The following is a 24,274-nucleotide window of genomic DNA, read 5'->3' as shown; positions in this document are numbered from 1 at the left end:
CTGAAAATACGTCACAGTCTACATGTTTTTTTTCTTATAGGTCGTGTTTAGAACGTTGTGGTTTAGACGTGCTTCTGGCTCCGCTATCACTTCCCGCGTGTGCAGCCTGCGGAAGCATAGCCTTCGAGATCTGTACATTGTCACTCAGAGGCAACGGTAGCTGGGGCACCATGGGTTTGCTAGGACAGCCAGACGCGCTAGCCACTGAGCTTTATTATTGCGTAATTTATTCTTTTCTTTTTTTGCTCTGGACATATTCTGCGGAATTTAGTGTGGCGCGCAAACTGTGAAAGTGGCACGGCGTCTATTCACGTGTCGCTTTCAGACAACTAGATAGCAACAACTTGGCTGCGCACTGCAAATTTCGCACATGCTGTCCGCAACTAGGTATAGCACCAAAGTCATTGGCACAGCAAAAAAAAAAAAAAAACGCAAACAGGGTGAAAAATATGGGAAGCACTCTGTCCATCGTGCTCGTCGAAGCTGAGGCCGAGTTTGACAGGGCCAACGGGTGCGAGTGAACGCTGCCGTTTCAGTCCACCGCATAATCACACGTCATCACCTTGTCATGTCTTGCATTTCACACCCCTCCCCCCCCTCATCACCATGTGTAAAGCGTGTTCTCTAACAGTATTAAAGGAGTTGGTTGTTTGCTCTACATACGTCCACGTCTTTGGTCGTTCTATAGACCTTCCGTCAGTGTGATACTAAGCGCGATGCAGTCACGAACGTCCACCAACTTGCTCCGTTCATTGCTCCGCTAAACATAAACGCTGCCACACTGAGCAGCTTGATGGGGCAGCGCCCCCGCGTTTTGACGGCAACGCACAGAATAGGCCGAACGCCTTCATAACCAAGAGCCGTTTCAAATAAAGTTTTATTCATTCATTCATTCATTCATTCATTCATTCATTCATTCATTCACTCATAACGAAGTACTCGGGGCCTCCGAAATCATTCGTTGTATAGGTCACCTCGTTGTAGAGGTCGCACACGACGCAGCTCGCTATGTAATCCTCGTCAGAATTATTCCTTCGTTGCACAGGTCATTTCGTTGCATAGAGGTTCGACTGTGTATTTCTCGTTCACGTTGCGCCTTAAGTAATGCATGTAAGCAAAACGTGGACATAATAGAGAAACCATAAAGAATACACGCTTCAAAGATTGGCACGTGCGTTTATCGTGAAGACTTCCAGTAGCTTGTTCCCAAACCTGAAAACACATGAAAAGAGACAACAAAAACAAAAATCCGGGTGCGCTTGTCATTGCTAAATATCGCTCTAATTGTGTGCACTTGCGAAAAAAAAAAAAAAAAGAGCGAGATACAGTGCAACTTAACGTCAAGACGCGAGGCGCGAAGTTGGGCGACAACACAACACAGCTCGCGCTTGTCGCCGATGGAAAGGCAAGACGCGCGTGAAGTGGAAAAACAACAAGATTCCAAGAATGCGCATGGCGCAGCGGGATGTGGCAGGCTTCGCCGCCCGTGTGCGGACGGGTAGTGATTGAAGGGCTCCTCGCACGACGGGTGATGAGCCGGTACTAAGAGAGAGAGAGAGAGAGAGAGAAAGAGACGAGACCACACTGCAGTAGCAGAGGAGAACGAGGAGGAGTGGTTTTTGCGAGAGGGGAGCCTATAACCAGCCCCCGGGAAAATGGAGCGGTTGCCACCGGAGACCTTGAAAACCCCTCCTCCTCTCCAGACAGACGAGAGTGGAGGGCGTTCTCCCGAGTGGCCGCTCGGCTTTTCCTTCTGCGGTCCAGCGATGAGCAGACGGCTGCATGCACGCACGTTGCATTGAGTTTCCTACAAGAAGTTGCGGGAAGGACATCTGGCGCTAACTTCTACGGGAGCTAAAGGCGTAGCTCAAGAACGCGTCTGTTCGGCCGGAATGGTAATTGAGGGTAGTGCACGGGCTTGGCCAAGTCACATTTGTGACTTTCCTGGTTGATAACTTCCAACGAAACGTCTTTGCGTTATTATGAATGCAACAATTCGCAAATGATTGCGCGTGTGCGCTGTTCCTTAGTTCGCTTCGTGCGTTTAGAAGAAAAGAAGAATGCTATGATTGCTCGGAAATTTAGAAAGAGAAAGGCGTTGTGAATAACGCCGCAAGAGCGTCTGAAGGCACAAGCACGAAGGCTGTGCAAAGTTGTGTAAGCGCCCTGTATACTCCCACCATTCCCATCCAAAGTCAAAGATCGCAGCGCCGGAATTCCCTCTTGTGTTTTTTGTAGGAAACGATGGCGTAATAATGTCTTAATCAGAAAGTGGTTTTGGCACGTAAAACCCCATAATTAAATAAGGTCTTAATATGGACGAGTTAGAAGTGCGAATCCACCGTGTGAGCGAATCCACGGACTCTGCATGGTAGATGGCGCACACAGCGCAACCGCTTCATGATGCCGCGGAAAACGAGATGTCTCGAGAAGCCGGTTGTGCCGCCCTGTCCGTCCGTTGGCTATCTCCCTTTCTCTCTCTTTCCCTAGTTCTCTTATTTTGCTACTCAGCGGTTCATTTCTGCTTCTTGGCGACGACTCTCTGGTTCGCGCTTGTTGGCGAACCGTCGCTTCCAGCTGTTAACTGGCGTCGAAAAGAAAAAAAAAAAGGGGGGGGGGGCTTGAGACGGAGTACGCAAAATTATTTTCAGCGTTGTTTTTCTTCTTTCTTTTCTGCTCCTACATTTACCTCAAAAGAGTACCGACATGATATTTTCAACTCCACTTCTCTTTTCCCTTTCTTTTTCCTTTCTTTCTTTCTTTCTTTCTTTCCTTTTTGCCGTTGGATGAAGGTTCTTGATCTCTACACGCCATAAAAATGTACTGACAAGCCTCAGAGCGGCCTAAATAATTTAATATGATAGCTTTTCTACGGTCAGTTTTGGCTTCGTTAGCCAGCAGGTTACTATGTCGTGACGTCATGACGCACAAATTGGTCACGTGGAAGCAGGCTGTTGCTGGGTTTTGACGCACGCCTCGTATGCAGCTATACTCGCCGTAAGGTCCGATGTGGCAGCACAGCAGTCGGTCGAGCGAGCCGGAGCGAGTGTCGAAACGTCGCAATGTCCTGCTAACACGTGATCACCTTTTGTGTCATGACACAGTGGTAGCAAAATCGAAACTGGCTGCAAAAAAAAAAAAAAGAATAAAGCTGTTAAATTATTTAATGCACTCCGAGTATTGCGACTAGTTTTTCTGGGGTTTACAAGACGCGGACCTTCATTTAACGCTATACGTATGTGATAATGTGAATGTCTAAGATAACGAAGAAGCAAAAACAAGGAAACATAAGAGATGGGGTTATTGCAGCATTCCTCGGGCTCGAGGTCGACCTAGCGTCTCCGCGAATGTAGGACACAAATGTCGCAGTCGATCGTTGAGTGAGCTACGGCAGCGTAAAACAGCGTCGCGCGTTATGATGGATTCTGGGAACGGCCTCGTTTCCTAAGCAGTAGGTGGAAGAAAACGTTTGGATACGCATGACGGGTGGCTGGGAAACCTTGCACTGAAGCTTTCCGTGAATATGCTGATTTCTACTGGAACCCCGTACATGAAACGGTACGGCGACAAATAGCCGCCAAGCGTGCTTGAGCTAATCAAGTTTTACCACATCTATTGCAGTCTAGCATTTCTGTGTATGTCTACATTCTGTCAGTTCATTAATGCCTCGATCTCCATATCATAAAGTTACCTGTTCCTGTAACGACCCCAGTTCCACCAATAGGTGGTGACCAAAAGCCGACGTCTGTAACGTGTTTCCGGCTCCCGAAATAGCGTCCGGCGCTTTTGTTGTGAGAGCGCCGGACGCATTTTAAATCCAGAGATCGCCACCCTCTCGGCCGCGGATTATAGACGCCACCGATACTCCGAACGTCTCTTGATTACCTCCACCGCTGACCATGCAGTTAAAGCTCCCATTAGTTTTTAACCCGAGCGCTTCTGGAGATTGGACGTTCCCTATACGTTTCTGGCTCGGTGACTATCTTGGCATTTCACCGGCGACGTAGCAGGCGCCACGACACACACACCTAACCAGTGGACACATGGCCTCCGAGATCCATTCGATCTCGGTTGCCATGTTAGCAGAATCAAAATCGAGAGAGTGAGAATGAACTTTAATGAAGAAGGTGACTCAGTGGCATAAGCAGGGTTGAAGAAGCACTCAATTCACATGCGCAATGACATCTCCGATCACTCTTATCGCGAAGTGTGCCCGCGATTGTGTGAAACTACAAGCAGTCTGCAATAGCGATAATTTGGCGTGGTTTTGCTCGAACGCGCAACCACGAATATTCTGCCTAGCTTGGGCTTTGTTGCACGGCAGTGATACGAGCAATAAGAAACATGGACGCTTCTATTTTTTTTTTTTTTTTCGTCCGTCAATGTCGTTTCGTTTCTTCTCATATATGGCGGCTGCGGTCAGAGACACTGCTCGGCGACGTCCTGCAACTGCAGTGTTAAGTGCGCCGCTGCAGGTCCAACTGTTTCGCACGGACATTAAGCGTACGGGTTGCCGCGCTGTTCCTATAGTTGTTTTAGCAGGTTCTCCCTGTGGGGATCAAAACAGTCAGAGGGAATTCTGGGGGACGTCTAGGAAGCCGTAACGCAGCGCTCACTTCTTGAGGTTTCGCTTTTCTTTTCTTTTTTTTTTTTTTGGGGGGGGGGGGTGGGGGGGTACTCCCTATACGTAACGGAAAGCCACTTGAGGTGCGTGCGCCTTGCGTGGTCGGGGAAAGCCGCAAACTGTAGTTTTTAAAAAGCGCTGTGGTCCGGGTCTCCCCGTTTCCGGTTTCGGTCCTCAAATATGCACCAACAGGCCATGCAAGTCTCTATACTCTGCATCAGTTGGGAGCTTTAGTGTATACATACATATATATTGCTTATATACTAAGCAGCGTTGAACGTACACCTTGTGAGTCTCAGATATAGCATGCGCAATTCTGACTTGCATAATGTCGTTATACTTTTATCGTGCAAATTTTAAATGTCTGCGGGCAGAGCATATGCGAAATGCGGCGACGACATATGCGAAAACACTCAGCGTTATCTTTGCCGTATACATTGCTAGCCCCAACTATAGGTGTACCGTGCACACAAGCCTGCGGTATAGAGCTCTGTAACCGCGCATGCGTAGACGACACGTGCCGGCGGAGCGGTGTCGATAGCGTCCGACCGGTGACGATGCGCTTAGACGCGCCAATGCGGAAGCTTTGAGAACCGTGCGAGAGAGATTCTCCTCGCGAACCGCGAGCTTTGCTCACTTTTGCCGCATTTGTGTCGGGGGGTGGGGAGGGGGAGGGTTCGGCGGCGCCGATATCACTTTTCCCGACGCCGATTTACGGGCTGCTGCTTCTTGCAAGCACTTCCCGCAAAGCCACGCGAATGGCCGCCATGTAGGTGTGTCATAGAAGGAAGAAGAATAAAACGGGGAAAGCGCTGCGATGGCTGGCGCGCTATCTCTGACCCATATAGCACCCGAGCCATGGATTGCCGCAGGCAAGCTCCGTGTGGCACCCTTTCCTCGCGATCGTCGCTTTTTTCTTTATTCTTTTTTTTTCTTGCTTCTTCGTTTGTTTGAATCCGTGCGCTATCCGCATACAGGTGCGCTTCTTCCGTTGTCGGGTCTGTGCGCCCGGGCTACACGCCGGCGTTATGTGGATTGACGCCCGCTTCGCGATTGATTGGTTCGAGGGGTTTGAGGTCCCAAAGCTGATAAGAGTGGAGATTGATTGATTGATTGATTGATTGATTGATTGATTGATTGATTGATTGATTGATTGATTGATTGATTGATTGATTGATTGATTGATTGAAACCGCCCTGGGGCTATGACAGACGCCGTATAATCGAGGGCTTCGGAATAATTTTGGCGGCACGGGGTTTCTTAACTTGCACGTAAGCCTAAGTGCACGTGTGTTTTCGCAGCGATTGACGATTCGGCCTGCCAGGAAGCCCAGTACTGAACTATATATAGAGTTTCGGGAACCGTTACTGAACAGAATCCAAAACCGGGCGAAAATACTCTTGACATTTAAAAAAGAAAGAAAGGAAGGAAAGCTCTGGCTTTCATTTTCCACTCTAGTAGCCGGCCCTTTTCTACCAAATAATGAAGAAAAAAATAGAATCTCGAAAGACAAATTGACGTAATAGTACTCCTTATTACGTACGTTGACATGTACAGTTACATATCCAACCCGCACAAGCAACAGTGCTTGGTGCGAGGCTGGGCTGTCCGCAGGTGTAGTACGCATACGCGTATAGGATGAAAGCGACACCCATATTGACGCATAATGTGACTGAATTTGGTTCCCCAGAGAACACCCTACGCTCCCCGGCGGAGTAAATAATTACACCGTTTTCAACGACGGAGTCCCTCGCTTCAGGTATGTAGCTTTAGCTTGCTGTCGTCACAATAAGTTTATATATATATATATATATATATATATATATAGGCCTCAGCAGGCAATACGGCGCGAATACGACGTTGTGCGTGTGACAAAGGTGATCTTGCGAAGGGGGCGGTGTCCGTTGTGTCGGAGCTTGCTGCTGTCTGAGGAGGAAATGTGCTCAAAGTTTCGGAGGTATCGCCGAAGCCTGATCACATTGAATGGGAATAGCAGTCTTCGCGCGGTCAGATTTACTTCATTGTGTCTAATCATTTTTGCCAAGCACCCAGAACTGATGGTAGCGCCGGTTTTCTTCAAAGCTACGCGCTTGCACCGAAGTTTTGAAGAATTTTGTATAAAGGACCCGCGCACAGGAATCGCTTCTGTCGGTCGGCTCAAGTAAGAGTCTTCATTTTAGCGCACGTAATGGTTGATACACGTCGAAGAAAACAGCTAAACTTATGATAGTGCGAGGGTCCGCTCCGATGCAGTCCTATTCTGTATATACTCGGGTAGCCGCCAGAACGTTCCTGTCAACACACCATGGTGGAAGAGTTGTGCTTGTTTCTCGTGTGGATTTCGGTTAACGCTGCACAAGCTTCGCGAGAAGTTCGGCGACGAAAATTTATCACTCCGCGCTTTCCCTCCACGCTTCGCTGCGCGGCAACGGCGTTTGCTCGCGCGAAAGTGCACGTGAAGCTACCGCGACGGCCCGCCAATAAAAAACCCGGAAAGAAACTCAACGAAAAGACGAATTCATCTAAATCAACTCATTAGTAGCCGCGTACCGCAGTTCGTTTCTAAGGATTAACATATTTATTTTTTTTAATTCAGTACTGAGCCCATTTAAAGAAGCGTCGCACAATTGCGATCAGGAACATCGAACTATTTCTAAGTGCGGACGCAGCTACTGCAAAAAAAAACTGGCTCTCCCGTAATCGAGAGTAGATGTAAGCACGAAATGGCAACCGGCAAAGCAGGTTGGTTGCAGATGACACTAGCCACAATACTAAAATCGGTCTAGTGCGTGTTCGCAACGACACACCCCCCCACACCACACCGCGCCACGCCATACTGTGCAGTAGTCCGTATGGACGCTGCCCATCTAGAAGAACAGGTTGAAGGCTGCGCGACGGGCAGCGAAAGACGCCAGGTAGACCGAGCGCACTGCCCATCTAGAAGAAGGAAAGCGCCTGAAGGAGGCGCAACCAAACGTCTCGGCAAATCTCGATTCTTGCTCCGTGCTCTCGACGCAACAAGTCACGTGTTGTGCCGCCCACTGAGCAAAGGACTGGCTTCACTGAGCGTTCGCTTCTCAAGGCCGGCTGCGTGACGCAATGCTCTTTCTTAATTTTTTTCCGTCCTCCACGAAGGCAAAGGAGCGCATCGACGCGTCCGGCGCCGCGCCACGCAGCAGCTGGGCGAGCGCAGCAGATCCACAGCAAAATCCATTTCCAGAATTGAAGTACATGGTGCCTTGTATCTACCTCTAGAACGTCGCTACTAAAAATTACAAATAAAACTTCGGCGTAGTAGAAGTTTCAGCTTGAGTGATACTGTGAACAAACATTAGAAAGAACTCGAAAGCAATATTTTTTTGTGACTTCTTTGCGAGTAACTAGCGTATGTAATGCGGTCCTGTACAATAAGGGGGAGGGGGGGTACAAAGAGAGTATCGTTATGTTCTCGCAACTTGCCCGAATTTTCTCGTTTGAGTGCCCGGCTGTGGCTTTTGGCTCAGGATCTCCTGAAGACCGCCGACGACGGGAGCTAAAAGCATTTGATGCTTTAAGAGTGCCAGCCGCCGTGCGGTCCGATTATCGCGCGTGTAAGTACATGAGTGTTTCTATACGTTCTACCAACCGTGTAGATCGAGCTCTGTCACCGGCCGTCCGCGTTGCTTACAATGGGTGCATAGCGTCGTCAGACGCATTCGGGGTGAACCATGGTGCCGGATTCATGCACCAGCTATCGCGGCAGGCATGCATGCACCGCTGTGCCTATACGCGACCCGCGCATAACATGCAAATACTATCTCTGTTTACGGCAGAACGAGCGGGCACGTGCGCAGCGCGTGCGAGCCTCGTGTTGGTTTAATGTCACGCGCTTCGCTGTGCTGGCGGTGTCACCGTGTAACGTCCCCGGAATAGCACGGACGCCCCTTGACGGTCCATTGCGTCTCGCCGTCCGCACAAAACTGCCGCGACATCCGTCCCACTTCATTGCGCGCCACATACTGTTCGCCGACCACGCAGTGGATACCCCCAACGCGTGTGTAGACGCTGACTGTGCTTATAGCGCATACGGGTGCAGTGTTGTCGCGAACTGTATAGTATGGTATGTGTGGCATGTATTTCTCTCCCGACCATCACTCCCGTTCGTTTGTAGCCTCATTCCACGTATTCCTGTGCTGGGCACCGTTTAGATGTCCGCAGCACAAGCTAGACAGATTGACGGCGATCAATTCTGCGTTCAACCCATCATCGTCATCATCCATCATCCTAAGTTATCTACACTGCGGGAACGCAAGCGTCTGCCAGCGATCTTCGATTATGTTTCCGTTTGGACAGCTGACTCGATGCGAATATCCTACTTTCATATTACACAGCCTAGGTCGTCCTCGACTGCGCTTTCCTTCGCTCGGCATCCATTCTGCAACTCTTAACCATCGGTCGCCTGCATGCCTGACGCATACATGTCCTACCAAAGTTTTTCATGTGTTATAAGCGTTCAATTCCAATAATTTGGGCCACCTTCAGAGAGAGAGACCAGCCACCTCTAATGTGGCAAATGTGATCTGAGAGAAATGGATCGACGTACTTTTTTTCTTTTTTCGGAATGGGACCACGGCTGACGCTGAGGAACGCTTTAGATTCCCAGGCTTTGACGGTCTGTAGGCAGTTAATTTATACGGTTTCGACTTGTGCAATAACGCTAAATTTGGTGAGCTAGTCGGCATACATCTTCGTGAGCAAACGGCGCTACAAACACGGCGTAAAGAGTCGGACCACAGAGGACGAGGTACTTTTGTTTGGTTCTTGTTTGTAAACATTTGCTTCCTTGACAAGCACTCGAATGTGTGCATTACATTCTCTCTCTTTTTTTCCATTCTCTCTTCGGCCGACGTTGTCGCATATCTGTACACGTATATGTACAAGCCCTGGAACACGACAGACGTTCTCCATCGTGTCATTTCCGGTACCCATTCCCTACCCTACGCGCAGAACAACATGTGGACCGTTAAACACAGGCCGACGGAAATCAGCTTTTTTTTTTTTTTTCAATGCAAAATTTTCTGGTTCTTTCAATTGCAACGGCGTTCTGGTGCTGAGCACGACGTCGCAGGTTCGAACCCTGACCGCGGCGCCTGCATTCTGACAAGGAGGTGGGGATGCGAAAAAGGCTCGTGTGCCGCTTTTTCAGTGCCACACATGGTCTCAATCACTCCGGATTTTCCCGCGCAACGGTGTCTATCGTGCCTTGGCGAGTAAAACCCACGTCGATATAACAAAGCGCTCAAGTTCACGACACTTTTCTCACTCTACAGTGCTACGCCTCAGACTGGCCATCGCGGTGGCCATCAACTTATCTTCGCCGATCGCCATAGGTGAGCGACCGACATGGCGTTCGGCAACGCGCGAACTCTGCTATGAAATATATGAGTCTTGTCAAATACGAGACCCAAATTCTTTCAAGAAGCGTATCAACTGTTAGAACGTTAGTTAAAAAATGTCCAAGGTTTGCTGCTCAAGCTTCCCCGCCGGACATTCACCGCCTGTTGTGGATCTGGCCAGGAACGAACGATCAAAGGCTATACTCGAGAAAGAGTATGAAAAGCTGGCAAGCTATGTAGGAACGGATTAGTCGGACAGTTATAGGCGTTTGCTCATGAACTATAAGTTCGCTGAGCCACTGCTGCAATTTGTGCATTACGAGGGGCTTTGCGCTTTTACTTAAGTATAAACATGCATGTCGCCGTGCAAGCGGAAAGGAAAAGCAAGGAAAATTGCAGCAACAACTAACGCCTACCCGACAGGGAGAGAGAGAGGGAGTTGTTTCCTCCACGCAGAGAGAAAATTCGCTTATCGAGAGAGGGAGCGAGATCAACAACTTTATTTACACAACTGCTCTTTGCTCCCGAGTCGTCGTCGATGGGAACACGTTGTTGCGGTGCGCTTTGCATGTGTCCGGACAATTCGATGGATACGCCGGCCACCCCTAATGTCCACTCATTTGGTAACTGGCATCCTCCTGTCACGTGGCAAGTTGACTTAAGGAAAAAAAAATACTGTATCTTAACTGCAGCTCCCGCTTGACCAAGTGTTCTTGAAAAAACAAGCGCCCAGTGCCTCATCCCCTCTTAAATAACCCGTGCGCTGTGATGGAAAGGCCGCGGGCGCGGACGGCGACCCAGTTTCCGGCTTGGAGCCCCCTCCCCCTTTCGCTTCCGGGTTCTCGCGACGAGACCCGTGGTTAGAACCGCTGTTAAATCTGCGCTCACCCTCGAGTGCAGAGAGGGTTGCGAGTCTATACTTACCCTCGAGGCCGCACGAGGCGGCAGACAGCGTCGGCTGGCGCGTGCGGGTAAAAATCTATATGCGCGTTCTCGGCACAAGCAAACACTTGAGCCGCGCTGTGTGAGCCAAACAAACAGCCGCGCGTCCGATGCGCTTGCTTGCGTCGTGTTGAAATTTTCGCGCTTTTCTCGTGTTTGCGGTTGGAGAAAAAAAAAAAAGATATGCAAATGTCCTCCTTCGAGGTCATCTCTGTAACGTTGAACGACGTGCCATTCTCTCGCACTACTTATGGAGACCAAAGCGATTCGGCACTGTCTTCCGGTTTTGCTAAACCATTAACCACATGCGAGGAAAACTTAAAATCTAAGCTACGCTAACCTAAAAAAAAGATGTTCTTTGTCATCCTTGATTGATTGTTTACATATCTTCAACTTGGGCTGCTTCTTTTCTTATTTTTGTTGAAACATATGTGATTTATTTCTTTGTCTGTAATGATCCGTGTATAATGCCCTTTCTGGATTTCTGTTTTAATATAGTGCGTTGCTGGTGTGATTGAACGCACTGTTCCAAACCATTTATCAAATCAAGTGTTTTGTGTATATATCACTAAGATTACGTGTTCTGTAAATTATAAATTCAAACGACTGTTTTCTCTATGTGAACTGCCATTTCAAGGACGGCTCGAACGTCCGTCAAGCGAACTTATCTCGGTTCTTTAGTCTGCCTCCATTTTCTGAACTGAAGAAATAAAACGTTCTTGTTCTTGTCGTTTAAGTGTTTCGCGTGGGGCCTTTCGTTTTGATGTGACGTTGGCTGAAATTAGCGCAAGTTGTCAGCTGGCGAAGTTTAAATGCACGAGAATAAATAGCCACAGTGACCTTGTGACTATTGAAGCCGAACATCCCATGGGTCGGAATTGCAAGGAACACACCAGGGAAGACAAATACTTGCGCCGCAGTTAAGTAGGTTTTTCCATCTGAACTTTAACGAAACTGGTGGAAGTACATCATATGATCGCTGACACCAAACAGCTGTCGGTATATATATATATATATATATATATATATATATATATATATATATATATATACGTGTGTGTGTGTGTGTGTGTGTGTGTGTGTGTGTGTGTGTGTGTGTGTGTGTGTGTGTGTGTGTGTGTGTGTGTGTGTGTGTGAAGAGAGAGGGAGATCTATCATCGCTCTCATCGGCTTCGATTTATGTGCACCGCTGTCCTGCGCTATAGCGCTAATTCCAACTTGCGCCTGCAAATTTCCTGTTTTCATCACCACACCAAATTTTCTACCGTCCTCGACTGCGCTTCTCTTCCCTTGGTATCCATTCTGTAACTCTAATGGTGCACCGATTATCTGCCCTACGCATTACACGCCCTTCCCAGCGCCATTTTTTCTTCCGAATGTCAACTATATAGAATATCGGATATCCCCGTTTGCTGCTCATAACGTTAACGCCTAACACTTTTCGTTTCATCGCTCCTTGCGCGGTCCTGAACTTCTTCTCGATCTTCGTTGTTAACCTCCAAGTTTCTGCTACGTACGTTTGCACCGGTACGATGAAATGGTTGTAGTGCACTTTTCAGCGGACGTTGGTAAGCTCCCAGTCGCGAATTGTTAATGTCTGCCGCGCGCACTCCAACCCATTTTTTTTTTAATTCTTGAGAAATTTTCCTTTTCATGCATGAGAGAGCTATGGTTTCCACTAATATTCGTTATTTTCGCGACATATTATGGAAGACGTGCCTTATATAGTCTGTGGAGCTGGTCTTGCCTGCGTAGCCGCGACACAGCCTGCATGCAGGCCAAGCCGTGTAATCCGCCGCCAACCGATGTATGCGTCACCCGCTCCGTTATTATCGGAGGAAACTTCCTTACAAGGAATTCATTCCTTCCGCGCCGCGCCAGCGTTGCCGAAAATTAGCGGCACCGCCCGCGTGCCTCTGTCCTGATCCGCGCCGTCCTTGTCGGCAACACGGAGTTCGCGTGTTTTGGTCCCGTATTTCACGGAAATTTTCTTACGCTAGAATTTGTTCGTAAGAGCAGACGTCGGCCAGTCGTGATGTTCCACATATCGTTAGCGAAGGCGGGAGGCCAATAGCAAGCAGCATGTTGGGAAAGAAAGGCTTTGTGAACGGACCATTTGGCCGGAGTAAACATGTCCTGCACATGTGCGAGAAAGGTATTTTCCAACCAGAGGTGCCAATGGGGGAGTTCCTCCATTGTGTACAAAGCAGAGTGAGTCGTCCTAGATTGGCGCCTGTGCGTTTGTTCTTTCTTTTTCATTTTATTTTTTGTTCTTTTGTTTTTACCTTGGGACAGCGTGCAAATGACACCCCAGTGAAGAAAAGCGCGCGTTCGAGGCCGCGTCACCGCTATCTCGCGAAACGCAAATGACTGAGTCCAACTCGGCCGGCATGAGGAGCGGTCAAATATCACCGATAGCGATAGCGGAGATATGCTCTGTTTTCCACTCAGATTCCGCAGTTCGGCCACTGTACGGAAGTGGGGGCGCATTATTTTGTGAGTCGTCTTTTGGCCCCTGAGCCGGTTGTTGGAATCGCACCGCTGGCCCGAGTTGTTGGGGTCTCGGTGCTGACGCCCGTTATTGCCAATGGGTCGCAAGCCCCAAGGGTAGCGTTGGCCTGGCGGCCTGGGGCACTGGAAGCATCCGAAGGTCCCGGCAAAGCATGAGAAGACTGGTAACAGAACAACTTGTTTATTCTAACATAGCAAAAGAGCGGCCGGTCAGTTCGACCGAAGTGGAGAGACGGGAGAGCACGTAACTCAACAGTACAAATCGGAGCCTCTCTCTTGGCGTCCGGGGGCAGCTGCTCTTATACTCCCGGCGTCGCGGTCCAAAAGGGAAGGAGGGAAGGTCACGGGATGAAGGTCACGGGACGGCGCAGCAGGAGCCCACGACGGCGCGAACTGTCGGGCCGAGAGACCTGCTGAACCGAGTGTAGTGACGCATCGCCAACCCTCACCCACACGACGGCGCGAACAGTTGAGCCGAGAGACCTCCAGGCTCCTCATTCGGGGAAATCCGCTCCCCGGCTGCCGCGCTTTGACAAGCGAGGGCACACACACACACACGCACACACGAAGACACGTGGCACTGAAACACGCCTGGGCACGCTTGGCGGGTAGGCGTTGCGGCGGCGTCGGACGGGCCAAAATGTCCGCCGCTTTGAACAAAGCCCCGGCGTCCGTTGCATCCGCGCCGGCATTACCGCGCGTTGTAGGCGAAACGTAACAGACCGCCCCGCCGGGGAAAGGAGATCCCGATGGTCAGGGGACTGCATCCGCTGTCCGGAGGGATGTCGCTCGATGATGCTCATAACCGAAGTTGGGCGTCCTTGGGCGTTTCTTGAGCGCAGCGCACAGAGAAGGCCTCGTTCTCACGTTCAGGTGCACACAGGACACTGCAAAGTGACTTCGGGAGAGTTGACATTTTTGTTCTCGTTTCCGGCAAGCGTTAGAACCACGCCAAAAGTCAACCGCTCAGTCAGCAAGCACGGCACAACCCTCACTAAGCCCTGCCAGGCTCTTTCCCCTTTTTTACTGCTGCCTAGTTCCTTACAGTAGTTTAGCAGCACTCAGAACGCGTCCACAAATCGGAAAAATTGCACTAAAAAGCACATCATCACTTTGAAACACTACACAAAAGCAATAGGTTAAAAATCCTACCTCAGGAAAAAAAACATCAGTAACAAGCAATTTTGAGGCTGATTCCCACGTTAGGGGCTTCGACTTAAGCCATCGGCGTTACCGTTGAGACTCCCCTTTTTGTAACGCACCTCAAAGGAATATTGTTGCAAAGCGAGGCTCCAGCGCAGGAGGCGGCCATTTTTGGGAGAGATGGTCTGCAGCCATTGGAGAGGGCAGTGATCCGTTTCAATGATAAACCTCGAGCCAGCTAGGTAACATGACAATTTCTGAACGGCCCACACGATACACGCACACTCTTTCTCGGTGGCGCTATACGCCTGCTCACGACTGGTCAGCTTACGACTAGCATACAGGACGGGGTGTTCTACTTCTCCATTTTCCCGTTGGCACAGTACAACGCCCATGCCTCGCTCACTAGCATCACACTGAACAACGAACCCTTTTGTGTAGTCGGGCGATCGTAGCACAGGCTGGCTTGTTAGGGCGCTCTTTAGGGCGCTAAAAGCTCTTTCCTTCGTCTCATCCCAGACGACTGTTTGCGGCTCTGTCTTTCTTAGAGCATCCGTCAAGGGAGCCGCGATATCAGAGTACCTGGGGATGTACCTCTGATAGTAGCCGGCGACACCTAAGAACGACCGAATATCGGTCTTCGTGCGCGGTTGCGGGAAGTCTCGTACAGCGGCCACCTTTATTTCAGAGGGGCGGCGACGACCCCGACCAATCACGTGTCCGAGGTAGACAACCTCGGCCTGTGCTAACTGGCACTTGGGAGCCTTGACTGTCAAGCCCGCATCGCGCAGGCGGGTTAGCACTGCCCGCAAGTGCGCCATATGCTCAGGCCAGGATGCGGAGAATATCGCTACGTCGTCTAGATACGGTAAAGCGAATTCTTGCTGTCCCCGCAACACTTTATCCATGAGGCTTGAAAAGCAGTATGGTGCGTTCTTCAAACCAAAACTCAAAACTTTAGGACGGAATGTCCCCATTGGTGAAATGAACGCCGCATACCTACTAGCCTCTTCTGTAAGTGGAACCTGCCAATAACCCCTGACAAGATCTAGGGTGGAAATAAACTGAGCGCTACTCACTCTCTCAAGGCGCTCTTCGATGTTAGGGATCGGATAAATTTGATCCTTAGTGATGGAATTAAGCCTGCGGTAGTCGACGCAAGGACGAGGTTCCTTGCCCGGTACCTCAACTAAAATCAAAGGGGAGGTATAATCACTCTCACCCGCTTCAATAACACCGAGCTGTAGCATTTTCTTTACCTCAGCCTCCATAATATCGCTCTGGCGGGGTGACACCCGGTACGCCTTGGATCGTACTGGCTCTGGGGAGGTAAGTTCTATGTCATGAGTAAGGACAGAAGTCCTACCAGGCCTCTCAGAGAACAGACCTTGAAACTCTTGTAAGAGCTGGTGTAGTTCTGTTTTCTGCTCAGGCGACAGCGATGCTTTACTTATTAAGTCACTAATGACTTGATCGGTGTCTTTCCTGTTCGTCACTGAGCCTAGTCCCGGAAGCTCGACCGGAAGCTCTTCGGGCACGTTTACCATCATGCACACCACTGCTTCCCGTTGCTTATAGGGTTTGAGCAGATTACAGTGGTAAACTTGCTGTGCTTTCCGCTTTCCTGGCAGACTCACCACGTAGTTAACGTCCGACAGTTTTTGAACAATCCGTGCTGGGCCCTCCCACTGCACGTCGAGTTTGTTCTTTAGCGATGTGCGCAATATCATGACCTCATCGCCCACCTCAAAACGACGGGCCCTGGCTGTCCGATCATAATAAACCTTGGCCCTCTGCTGGGCCTCTGCCATTGCTTCACCTGACAACTCCTGTGCCCTTCTTAAGCGTTCGAGGAGCTTAAGCACGTACTCTACCACGACTGGGTCGTCGCCCCTGCCTTCCCATGATTCTCGAAGCATGCGAAGCGGAGATCGCAGCGAGCGACCGTACACCAGCTCAGCTGGCGAAAACCCCGTAGCCGCATGCGGCGCGGTCCTTAATGCAAACATCACTCCAGGCAGACACAGCTTCCAGTCAGTTTGATGTTCAAAACACAATGCTCTCAACACGCGCTTCATGACGGAGTGGAGCTTCTCAACGGAATTCGACTGGGGGTGGTGCACTGAGCCAGGGGCGTAGCCAGGGGGGGGGGCTTATGGGGCTTCAGCCCCCCCCCGAAATTTTTTCGAGCTGTCATGCGCCGCCGACCAAAACAACTCCCGGCGCCAGAAATCATGCTCGATTATGTCTAGAATGTCCTTAATTCACGCTCGAAAAGACATTTTAGCGTGAACATTGCTAAATCGGGCTGGATTTCGCGGCAACGCCCATGCATCGGGAGTCACATATCGTAACGCAAGGAGCCTCACCGAGCACAAAATTTCAAGGGCGTTTTGAAGGCGAGCGGGCTCGTCTCGGCATCTCGCGGAGGCCGCGGAATCTACGGAGCGCTTGGATTTCAATTTGGAACGTTGCGGGTATAAAGTTCTCATAACATTTTGATGCGAAAGGTCCATTGACATTTTCAAAGTCGTGCTTTAGATTTTCAATTCCGGAACTTTTTGGGTTTAATGCTGTTGTAAACATTTGACGCCAAAGGTGCATCGACTTTTCTAAAGTCGTACATCGGGCCATACAACAAGACAAACCGAATCAACATACTATCAGACAAGTTGACAAAGCACGCAGCGAGGTCCGATGAGACAAATCGTTGTGGTGGTTCATTTGTGCCGTCAGGTCACAGAAAAGAATATAAACATTTTTTTTTTCACCTGCGCTAAAGCATCCATGTCAAGACACTAAAGCCACCATTGTAACTAAGTTCTTATTTATTTTTCTACCTAGACTTTTATTCGCGAGGATATATTGAGCCTCTTTGTCATTTCCTTTCTTTCTTTTTTTTTTTTTTGTTCTCGCAACCCGCGGGCTGCCGATCATGCCAGAGCGCATGCGTTTTTCTCGTGCTGCATCGATAACCGCGCGGCGCACTTGGATGCGCGTTTGTTTTTCTCTGGCCGACTGCATTTTCACCTGGCAGAGTTTTGGACGCTTTCTGGCTAGCAGACGAGAAAAAGAAACAATGCATAGTCGCTCGCCGCCAGCACTGCGGAGACTCGATGGATTGCAACGCGTTCGCTTGAGCGCAACCTCTCCGGAAAATTTTGTCTCGCCGGTGTAGGATGCCGAACAGTATGCGTATGGTTTCCTGTGGACCAAGCGTCACACGTTTTCTTCGATATTCCTTCGGTAGCCACACTAGGTGCCCAAAGTAGGCATTAGATTGTAGCCCAACATGCTGACCTTTGCGCTATTCTATTTCGCCGCCCACCGCCCCACAAAAGAAAAAAAGAAGACATTGTTGCGGCGCAGCGAATTTTCGAATGGTGAAAGTTCGATTTTGTTACTTCTTTCGCGGAAAGTAATGGGCCACGGAACGCTTCAGTTGCCGGATACTATTATATTATTGCGATAGCAGCTATATGAAGACTAGAGGCGTATTCCTGCCGTTGCCCTCATGTTCCGTATAAGTAAAGGCCAAGGGCGATAACATCGTGACCGCGCGCCGCATGCTCTTTGTGCGAGTGAAAGCATTGGGGGGGAAGGGGTGAGCCGACGGTGGTGGCTGAGTCTTGTGTGCGCAAGGGAGAAAAGCGGGGAGGAAGCGCGCCGCCTTCCGTCGCACGCGATACATTTTGGGAGGGGAGGGAGGGGGGCGAGGTGCTGTGATCTGTGAATCTGTGGTTTCGCAACCTGTTTATTTGCCTTGTTTGACGCATAATATATAGTGACTTTTTCTTAGGCACGTAGATTTATTGGTGACTTATGCGTATATTTAAATATCTTGTTGCGAGGTTTTGTGCATATGCGCAGTGAACATTGTTTCCAGTGACAATTTTTCGCCCTGTATCAAGCTGTATCTTCACATTTGTATATTCCATTGTATCTTCGCATTTCTAATGTACGAAGGCGAGTCAAATGAAAGTGAGAAAACCCGCCCCGCGCAATAATGGTTGGGTTCATTATTTTCGAGGCATGTGTGTAGCACATACGCATCTCATTTACAATTGACATGCAGAGGTGAGGTTAAATGTTCTTTAATGCTGTCATACACTGGGTTGAACATGGGTGTGTGACATAATGGACACTCCGAAAGTTGAACAGCTTGGTGTCGTGAGGTTTTTGACAAATGAAGATGTTTCCCAAAAAGAAATTATTTGCCGTATGGCTGCCGTATGCGTTGAACATTGCGTTTCATTGGCCACTGTGAAGCGTTGTAGCAAACTGTTCAAAGAAGCACATGAAAGTTACAAAGACGATCCATGGCCGGGCCAAAGCCACCGTGCAATCACCCCGAACACAATTGAAAAGGCCGTCGTTCCTCAGTGGCTATGGTATGGGCTGCTGAGCACGAGGTGGCGGGATCGAATCCCGGTCACGGCGGCTGCATTTCGATGGAGGCGAAATGCGAAAACACCCGTGTACTTAGATTTAAGTACAAGTCAAAGAATCCCAGATGAGGGTGACGACTTTTTGTCTGCAATTGTGACCGGGGATGACTCATGGTGCCGCTACTACTAGCCTGAAACACTACGGCAAAGCTTACAGTTGAAACATTTGAATTCACCACTCCCAAGGAAAACAAAGGCCGTCATTTATGCCGGAAAAGTGATGACTTCTTTTTAGATCGTTAGGGGCCACTATTGATCGAATTTTCTAAAGCTAGAGAGACTCTAAATCATTTCAGATATTGTGAATGGTCGGATCGGCTGCGTGTCGCAATTAAGAACAAACGACGTGGAAAATTGAGCATTGGGAACATCTTGCTTCACGATATTACCCGTTCCCACGTCGCTGATGTGGTTAATACAAAACTGGCAAAGTTCAAGTGGGAAACGCTGCAACATCCCTCATGCAGCCCAGACCTGTTGCCTTGCGTCTTCCACATTTGGTAAAATTTGAAGAAACTGCTCAAGGGAACCAGATTCGTGTCGGAAGATGACGTGCAGTCATTTACGGATTTTTGAGGTAGCAACCCAAGGAGTTTTATGAGACGGGAATTACACGACTCGTTAGTAGGACAAGTGTCTAAATACTCATGGTGACTACTTTTAAATAAAGTACCCCGTTTGTCATATATATTCGCATTGGCTCACTTTCATTTGACTCGCCCTCGTATATGTTGCAGAACTCCTGCTTTTTATATGTGCTCTCTGTTGCGACTATAATTTCGGAGCAATTACTCGCAATACACAACCGGTGACAGCTGCTCCTGCGCAATACATTCTAACAAAGGAACGCGTCATTGATATTTTCCCCTGGTCGTTGCATATGTACGAAAATGTAAACAAGGTTGTTGAACGACACACACACACACACACACACACACATATATATATATATATATATATATATATATATATATATATATATATATATATATATCTTAATCCCTCGACTAATTCTATAAGGAGGAGGCCGAGCTGCAAAGTGAGCCCCCCCCGAACGAAATTTCTGGCTACGCCACTGCACTGAGCTGTGTAACAGCCTTACCCCGCACCTTTCGAGAAAGGCTGTCGTCAAAGCGCTAGTAAACACTGTACCCTGATCTGACTGGATTTCTGCAGGAAAACCAACTCGCGCAAATATGGACAGTAGTGCATTGACTATCTCAACTGAGCTGAGTTCTTTAAGCGGCACTGCTTCAGGGAACTTTGTCGCTGGGCAGATCACAGTCAAAATGTGTCGGTACCCCGTGGCTGTTACCGGCAGAGGTCCCACTGTATCAATAACGAGCCGTCTAAAAGGCTCCGTAATGATAGGTACCAACTTCAACGGCGCCCTCGATTTGTCCCCTGGCTTGCCCACCCGCTGACAGGTGTCGCATGTCTTCACAAAGTGGTCTGCGTCCCGAAAACACCCTGGCCAATAGTACTCTTGCAAGAGACGGTCCTTAGTTTTCTTAACTCCTAGGTGTCCGGACCACGAACCCCCATGCGACAAGCGCAACAGATCCTGACGATAGCATTGAGGCACGATCAGCTGATCGAACTCCACTCCTCTGCGGTCTAGATACTTCCGGTACAGGACCCCACCTCTTTCCACAAAGCGAGCATTTTTCTTGGCGATACCTTCCTTGATAATGCAGCGTATGTTTTCTAGGCTGCCATCCTTCTTTTGCTCGGCCATCAAAGCCGAGCGGCTGACTTTTAGCAACCTGTTAAGTCCGTCTGACGTAGGCGCGATGAGCAAATCTGGAGACAGCTCTTCTAACTTTCCCGTGTCGGGAATTTCCTCTCCAGTATCTGCTGCCTTTAACGCTACAGGCTCAATTTTATTCTGTTCGGGCGTGCTCTGAATACCAGCTTGCTGCGCCTCTGACCCTTTCTCATCGTTCAACAACGTCGGCCCCGCAACTACCGCCTTTGCAGCGAGCTCCCGAACCTTCGATCTGGTTAAGGCCTGAACGCTAGCCTCACCAAACAAAAGCCCCTTCTCGCGCAGGAGGTGATCGGACCTGTTCGAAAATAGGTACGGGTACTGGGGGGGCAGCATAGATGACACTGCGGCCTCCGTCTCAAGTGCTCCGAAAGGTCCTTCAATAAGCACTTTTGCTACCGGCAGACACACGCTATGAGCTTCCACTGCTTGCTTGATCCATGCGCACTCGCCCGTGAACATATCGGGTTCTACGTAAGAGGGGTGAACGACATCCATCGTAGCTGCGGTATCGCGAAGCACTCGGCACTCTTTCCCGTTCACGAGGAGGTCTCGCATGTAAGGCTCGAGAAGCTTGATGTTCTCGTCAGTGCTGCCTAATGAAAAAAACACGACTTTTGGTTTTGTTTCTGGGCACTGCGCCGAAAAGTGACCCGGCTTCTGGCACGTATAACACAGGCGCGCTTGCCTCGCCTCGAACCGCTTTCTGCGTTCGGCTTCGGTTGCCGCCGTCTCCGTACGTTCGGTCGGACTGCTTTCACTCGCATCCGCACTACGTGTATCCCCCTTTGCTCTCATGGGTGTGAACTTCGGCCTCTCAAACTTGGAGCCAAATTCACCCTTTTGACCGTCCTTAGCTCCGTGAGCCCGACGCGTCACAAACTCCTCGGCTAGCTCAGCGGCTCGAGCCACCGTACTAACGTCTGGCCTATCCAAGACCCAGTACCGCACGTTCTCAGGTAACCGACTATAAAACTGTTCTAGCCCGAAACACTGCAGAACTTTCTCGTGGTCACCAAACGCTTTCTCTTCTTTGAGCCACTCCTGCATGTTTGACATAAGCCTGTAGGCAAACTCTGTATATGACTCACTTTTGCCTTTCTCATTTTCCCGAAACTTCCGACGGAACGCCTCCGCTGACAGCCGGTACTTTTTTAGCAGACTCGATTTCACTTTGTCGAAATCCTCTGCCTCCTCTCTCTCCAAGCGAGCGACTACGTCGGCCGCCTCGCCGGGTAGCAAAGTGAGCAAGCGCTGTGGCCACGTTTCCCGAGAGAACCCCTGCTTCTCGCACGTTCGCTCAAAGTTAACCAGGAACAAACCAATGTCCTCTCCAAGCTTAAACGGCCGCATCAGGTCAGTCATTTTGAACAATACTCGTTCTCCTGCACCGTGTGCCTGACTTCCATTACGAGCGCGTTCCATCTCTAACTCGAGACGCTTCATTTCCAAAGCGTGTTGACGGTCGCGCTCTCTTTCTTTCTCTTGTTGCTCTTTACGTTCGCGCTCATCTTTCTCTTTCTGTTCTTTAAGTTCGCGCTCCTGTTTCTCTTTTTGCGCCTCCCTCTCCTCAATGGTCTCAAGGCATTCCGACAGCTCGTCATCCTCAGCTTCTAACTCAAGAATAGCCCTTAGCAGTTCTGGTTTTCTGAGTTTGTCTGAGACATCCAGACCCAACTCTCTCGCAAGCTCCAGCAATTTCGGTTTGCGCAACGACTTCAAATCCATGGCTGCTCTGAATGCTGCTTTCTCTACTGCCTACTATTGTCTTGCCGCAAACTAACCCGGCAGCAACGACAACCACAATTACCAGCTCTATTTCTAACACTAACAAAAGCCTGGCAAAACTCAGAAGAAGAAAGTCCCGCACTCACCAAATCTCGCAGCCAAGACTTCAGCGCAGTCGTTCCGCTGCAGGCAACCAGTCATCACACAGGGCTCGTTGCGCTGCTCCCGGATGGTCGTTGTGCTGCTCAGCATACAGTCAACCGCATCTCTTCGCTGCTGGCCTCCGTTGTCGCGATCTCACCGCTGGCAACCAGATGTTGGTATGGCACCGCTGGCCCGAGTTGTTGGGGTCTCGGTGCTGACGCCCGTTATTGCCAATGGGTCGCAAGCCCCAAGGGTAGCGTTGGCCTGGCGGCCTGGGGCACTGGAAGCATCCGAAGGTCCCGGCAAAGCATGAGAAGACTGGTAACAGAACAACTTGTTTATTCTAACATAGCAAAAGAGCGGCCGGTCAGTTCGACCGAAGTGGAGAGACGGGAGAGCACGTAACTCAACAGTACAAATCGGAGCCTCTCTCTTGGCGTCCGGGGGCAGCTGCTCTTATACTCCCGGCGTCGCGGTCCAAAAGGGAAGGAGGGAAGGTCACGGGATGAAGGTCACGGGACGGCGCAGCAGGAGCCCACGACGGCGCGAACTGTCGGGCCGAGAGACCTGCTGAACCGAGTGTAGTGACGCATCGCCAACCCTCACCCACACGACGGCGCGAACAGTTGAGCCGAGAGACCTCCAGGCTCCTCATTCGGGGAAATCCGCTCCCCGGCTGCCGCGCTTTGACAAGCGAGGGCACACACACACACACACGCACACACGAAGACACGTGGCACTGAAACACGCCTGGGCACGCTTGGCGGGTAGGCGTTGCGGCGGCGTCGGACGGGCCAAAATGTCCGCCGCTTTGAACAAAGCCCCGGCGTCCGTTGCATCCGCGCCGGCATTACCGCGCGTTGTAGGCGAAACGTAACACGGTATAACGTGAGGGATCTTTTCACTCGATTCGTTTAGCCTATATACTATCAGCCACCTTTGAGGACCGGCTGATGCTGGTGAAATAATCAATGGTGAAATAATGGACTGAAATAATCAGAAGAATAAGAATGGGCTGGGGTGCGTTTGGCAGGCATTCCCAGATCATGAACAGCAGGTTGCCATTATCCCTCAAGAGAAAAGTGTATAGCAGCTGTGTCCTACCAGTACTCACGTACGGGGCAGAAACCTGGAGGCTTACGAAAAGGGTTCTACTTAAATTAAGGACGACACAACGATCTATGGAAAGAAGAATGATGGGTGTAACGTTAAGGGATAAGAAAAGAGCAGATTGGGTGAGGGAACAAACGCGAGTTAATGACATGTTAGTTGAAATCAAGAAATAGAAATGGGCATGGGCAGGGCATGTAATGATGAGGGAAGATAACCGGTGGTCATTAAGGGTTACGGACTGGATTCCAAGGGAAGGGAAGCGTAGCAGGGGGCGGCAGAAAGTTAGGTGGACGGATGAGATTAAGAAGTTTCAAGGGACAACATGGCCACAATTAGTACATGACCGGGGTAGTTGGAGAAGTATGGGTGAGGCCTTTGCCCTGCAGTGGGCGTAACCAGGCTGATTATTATTATTATTATTATTATTATTATTATTATTATTATTATTATTATTATTATTATTATTATTATTATTATT

The 24,274-nt window shown here is 49.7% G+C and overlaps 1 protein-coding gene across 1 annotated transcript in view; it reads left to right on the top strand.

Moving 5' to 3' along the window:
• The first annotated feature begins 449 nt into the window (after positions 1–449).
• LOC126517831 (uncharacterized) overlaps positions 450–24,274 on the top strand; it is an 88,008-nt gene continuing 64,183 nt past the window's right edge. Inside the window, exon 1 of the mRNA XM_072285187.1 lies at positions 450–511. Within this exon, the coding sequence (XP_072141288.1) occupies positions 450–511 (62 nt within the window). The remainder of the gene's footprint in view (positions 512–24,274) is intronic.

Source organism: Dermacentor andersoni, chromosome 11, assembly GCF_023375885.2.
Source record: "Dermacentor andersoni chromosome 11, qqDerAnde1_hic_scaffold, whole genome shotgun sequence".
Lineage (NCBI taxonomy): Eukaryota > Metazoa > Arthropoda > Arachnida > Ixodida > Ixodidae > Dermacentor > Dermacentor andersoni.
This window is presented reverse-complemented; position numbering and strand designations above follow the sequence as displayed.